The 4,577-nt window shown below is 42.3% G+C and overlaps 1 protein-coding gene across 2 annotated transcripts in view; it reads left to right on the forward strand.

The window, feature by feature from the left end:
• The window catches only part of SH3PXD2B (SH3 and PX domains 2B), a 115,261-nt gene that overhangs the window by 57,360 nt on the left and 53,324 nt on the right, over nt 1-4,577 (forward strand). For both annotated transcript variants that reach the window (XM_037745422.1, XM_017547670.2), the window contains exon 4: nt 2,414-2,490. In XM_037745422.1, the coding sequence (XP_037601350.1) occupies nt 2,414-2,490 (77 nt within the window). The remainder of the gene's footprint in view (nt 1-2,413; nt 2,491-4,577) is intronic.

A 4,577-nucleotide genomic window follows, 5' to 3' on the forward strand; every position in this document is an offset into this window, starting at 1 on the left:
TTAGTAGAGACAGGGTTTCACCATGTTGACCAGGATGGTCTCGATCTCTTGACCTCGTGATCCACCCGCCTCGGCCTCCCAAAGTGCTGGGATTACAGGCTTGGGCCACTGCGCCCGGCCCAGATATTTTTTTAATTGGTGAAAATGAGAGAGAAAAAAATGCCTTTCTCTATCTCTTTTTTTTTTTTTTTTTTAAATTTACCATGTCTACCTAGTTTCCAAATAGTGTCCTTTGGCACCAGAGAAAGTTGTCCAATTATTTAAAATGTTGGATTAGCCATATGGTCTTTTTCGGTGCAAATCTCCTTTACCACTTTGCATTGCAAATCTTTAAAAGTCAGTAGGGTTGTTTTTCAGCATCCCTTCCAGTTCTGTCATATTATGAAAATTCTTACTGTACTAACAGTTTTTGTTTTGTTTTGTTTTGAAAGGGAGCCTCACTTACTCTGTCACCCAGGCTGGAGTGCTGTGGCGTGATCTCAGATCACTGCAACCTCCACAACCTGGGCTCAAGCGATTCTCCTGCCTCAGCCTCCCGAGTAGCTGGGACTACAGGCATGCATTATCATGCCTGGCTGATTGATTTTTTTTGGTTTTTTTTTGGTTGTTTTTTTTTTTTTGGTATTTTTAGTAGACACAGAGTTTCGCCATGTTGGCCAGATTGGTCTCAAACTCCTAACCTCAAGTGATCCACCTGCCTCGGCCTCCCAAAGTGCTGGGATTACAGGCATGACCCACCGTGCCCAGCACTTACTAGCCTTTTCTATGCCATCCTATCCCTGCTCACCCAAGCTTGATCTGTGGAGATGGCCGTCTCACCAGAAGCCATCTTAGATCAATAGTAATCTCTCCTCACCTTGCCAGGCTCTTGACCCAAATTCGTCTTTTTAACCAACATCCTAGGACCAGAAAATATAGAGAGTTCTTAGTAGGTCTCCATGCTGTGCTCTCCAGAGCAGCTGTGGTCCTCCCACGCCTTCCCCTTGGCCTACCCACAGATTCCCCCTGGTCACTTTGCATGAGCTTGGTAGAGGTGCTTATCTCCTTCCCCCGTGTCTTTGGCCCCTCTTTATGTCTTATTTCTGATTTCCCCCACCTCCGACTGTGGTAGATCCAGAATGGTGAGCCAGGTGGTCTTAATCTTTAGTTTGTATGCTTCACCTCCATCTCCCAAAGAGAGGATATTCTATCTAGACTCTTGAGAGCCCACTGATTTGCTTTAAACAAACGTCGCCCATGATATGTCAATGTCTTGGACATTTCCAGAGATCTTCAGTGGCATCATGCGTATACCCGTGTTTTCCTGTGACCCACATTCTCTACCCATGTGTCATACTGGTGGTTCATAGCCCTATGCCCCAGAGTTTGGGGTGTCATAAAGCAGTTAGTGGACTCTCGGTTAATACTGGATGAAATAGGAGGACTCAAAACCCTTCTCTTACAAACAGTAATTGGGGAAGGAACTGGAGGGATTTGTCATCTTTGTAGGTGGAAGCCACATTCATACGTTTATCAAACATTAGTGTCACAAAATGGACTGAGATGCCGTCAGTTCCTATTTGTGCAGCGCATGTGATAGGACTGGTAGAAAGGGAGGGAGGGAGGAAGGGAAGAAGGGAAGAAAGGAAGGAAAGAAGAAGGGAGGGAGGAAGGGAGGGAGGAATGTGCCGTAAAATAAAAAGAAGTGCTTTTTAAAAATTAAATTTTAAATTTAATTAAATAATGTATATTTAATTATATATTATATATAATAAACATTAAATAATTAATTAGATAACTTTAAATAAATTCTTTTAAATTAAAATTTAATTTAATAAATTGAAAAGAAGTGCTATAAAAATAAATAATGTGTGCAGTCAGAAAGAGCCAAGAACTCTTAACCCATATGAGGGGTGGTGGGGTTGCACGGGCTGTGTGCAGGCAGAGGGGAGGGCTCAGAATGGTAGAGCATGGGTGTTTAGGGAACATGAGGAGAAAGCAGAAGGTGAATGAAGAAACGGGAGAAGGAGACTGAACTATTGCTGAGGGCATGTCTGCTTACCCACTGTCCTGCTCACCCAGTCAGAATCCTGGAGTTGGACAGGACCTCACATCCTTGGGTCCAACCTTCTTTCTTCATCGGGTAGGAGCAGATTCCTTCCACAGTTGTTTTCAGCCTCCTTTATCTCACCAAAACGTATTCCATGGGTCCGATTCCCCCAAGCTCTTGAGCTAAAGCTGTGAATGGGGGTTAGGGGACCTGACATGGGCTTATCCAAGCCCCACGAAGTCCAGCAGGGATACCTTCATCACAGCCAGGAATTTTGGCACCACTCAGACCTGCCTTAGAAACAGCCACGTACACACGCTCTCAGGTTGCTGAGAGCTTGTCCCTGTTCCCTGACGACACTGTCTTTGCTCCCATCTTCTGCAGGTAAGATTCTCTTCAGACGAAGCCACATCCGGGACGTGGCTGTCAAACGCCTGATACCAATTGATGAATACTGTAAGGTAAGGCTGGGAAATGCCCACACAGTCTTCCCTGTAGATGTATTCTGTTTTCTTTTCCTTTCTTTTTCTGACTACAAGATACTCATTGATAAAAATTTATGCAATTCAATGGAATGTAAAGAAATCAGAGGGGGAAATCATTAAACCGAGAGAAAACAGTTATTAAGGGATTTATGTATTTCCTTTCCACCTTTTCTCCATGTGCATTTCTTAATGATGTTGAGACCATTCAATATGTGTTATTTTGTCTCTCTTTCTCTTTTGCCCTAATTCTTATATGAGAATTTCTCTTCTATTAAAACATCCTCTTGGCCAGGCATGGTGGCTCATGCCTGTAATGCCAGCAATTTGGGAGGCCGAGGCAGGCAGATCACCTGAAGTTGGGAGTTCGAGACCAGCTTGGCCATCATGTTGAAACCCCGTCTCTACTAAAATACAGAAATTAGCCAGGTGTGGTGGCACATGCCTGTAGTCCTACCTACTTGGGAGGCTGAGGCAGAAGAATCGATTGAACCTGGGAGACAGAGGTTGCAGTGAGCCGAGATTGCACCACTGCATTCCCACATGGGCAACAGAGCGAGACTCTGTCTCAAAAAAAAATCCTCTTAAGCCTACTTTTAATGACCGTGTAGTATTCCATTATACATGCATGCTTCAAAACTTATTTAACCAACCCCTTTTGTTTGATGGTACAGCAGCTTCCTGTCCCTTGAATGTTCTAAAAAACAAGGGACCTGCCTTTTGGTTATATTTCATTTGTCCTGAGGCTACAGTCAGAACGAAGCATGTTTTTATTTTGTTTAGCAGCTTTTCTTATCTTTGGTATTTACTTCTCCAACTTAAAATCACTAGCGATTCTGATAGGAGAGGGGTAGGAATAGCAAGAAATGTTTCTTTTTTTTTTTTTTTTGAGACGGAGTTTCGCTCTTGTTACCCAGGCTGGAGTGCAATGGCGCGATCTCGGCTCACCGCAACCTCCGCCTCCTGGGTTCAGGCAATTCTCCTGCCTCAGCCTCCTGAGTAGCTGGGATTACAGGCACGCGCCACCATGCCCAGCTAATTTTTTGTATTTTTAGTAGAGATGGGGTTTCACCATGTTGACCAGGATGGTCTCGATCTCTTGACCTCGTGATCCACCCGCCTCGGCCTCCCAAAGTGCTGGGATTACAGGCTTGAGCCACCGCGCCCGGCCCAAGAAATGTTTCTTAGATGGAGCAGTGAACAAACTCCTCCTCAAATCAGGAACAAAGCAAGTATGTTTACCCTTACACGTCTGTTCTACATTTTACTGGGGGACTAGCCGGTGTAAGCACACAAAAAAGAAAGAAAAGGCATTCAGATTGGGAAGGAAGGAATATAACTCTTAACTCACAGATGACACAATTCTCTATGTAGAAAATCATAAGAGATCCATCAAAAAATGCTAGAACAAATAACTGAGTTTAGTAAGATCAGGATAAAAGCTCAATATACAGAAAACGGTTGTATTTCTATATCCTAGGAACAAATAATCCAGAAATGAAATTAAGAAAACAGTCCAACTCCCAATAGCAACAGAAAGAATGACATGCTTAGAAATAAATTTAACAAAGGAAGTGCAGGATTTATATACTGAAACTACAAAACATTTTAATAAAATTAAAGAAGATCTAAATTAATGGAGAGACGTTCCATACTTGTGGATTGAAAGACTCAATATTGTTAAAATAGAACTCCTCCCAGAATGAATCTGCATATTCAATACAATCTCTGTCAAAATCTTTTTTATAGGTTTTTTTTATAGAAATTAACAAGCACATCCTAAAGTGTATGTAGAAATATAAAGGGCCCAGAACAGTCAAAACACTTTTGAAAAAGAATGTTAGAGGAGCCATACTACCCATTTTCAAAACTCCCTACAAGGTACAGTAATCAGGATAACATGGTACTGACAAAAATAGGCATAGAGATCAGCAGAACAACATTGAGCATCCAGAAATAAAATCTTACAAAATGTTTGATCAGTTGATATTCCACAAAGGTGCCAAGACAATTCAATGGGAAAAGGATCGTCCTTTTTTTTTTTTTTTTTTTTTGAGATGGAGTCT

The sequence above is a fragment of the Cebus imitator genome, unplaced genomic scaffold, assembly GCF_001604975.1.
Source record: "Cebus imitator isolate Cc_AM_T3 unplaced genomic scaffold, Cebus_imitator-1.0 Scaffold200, whole genome shotgun sequence".
Taxonomy (NCBI): domain Eukaryota; kingdom Metazoa; phylum Chordata; class Mammalia; order Primates; family Cebidae; genus Cebus; species Cebus imitator.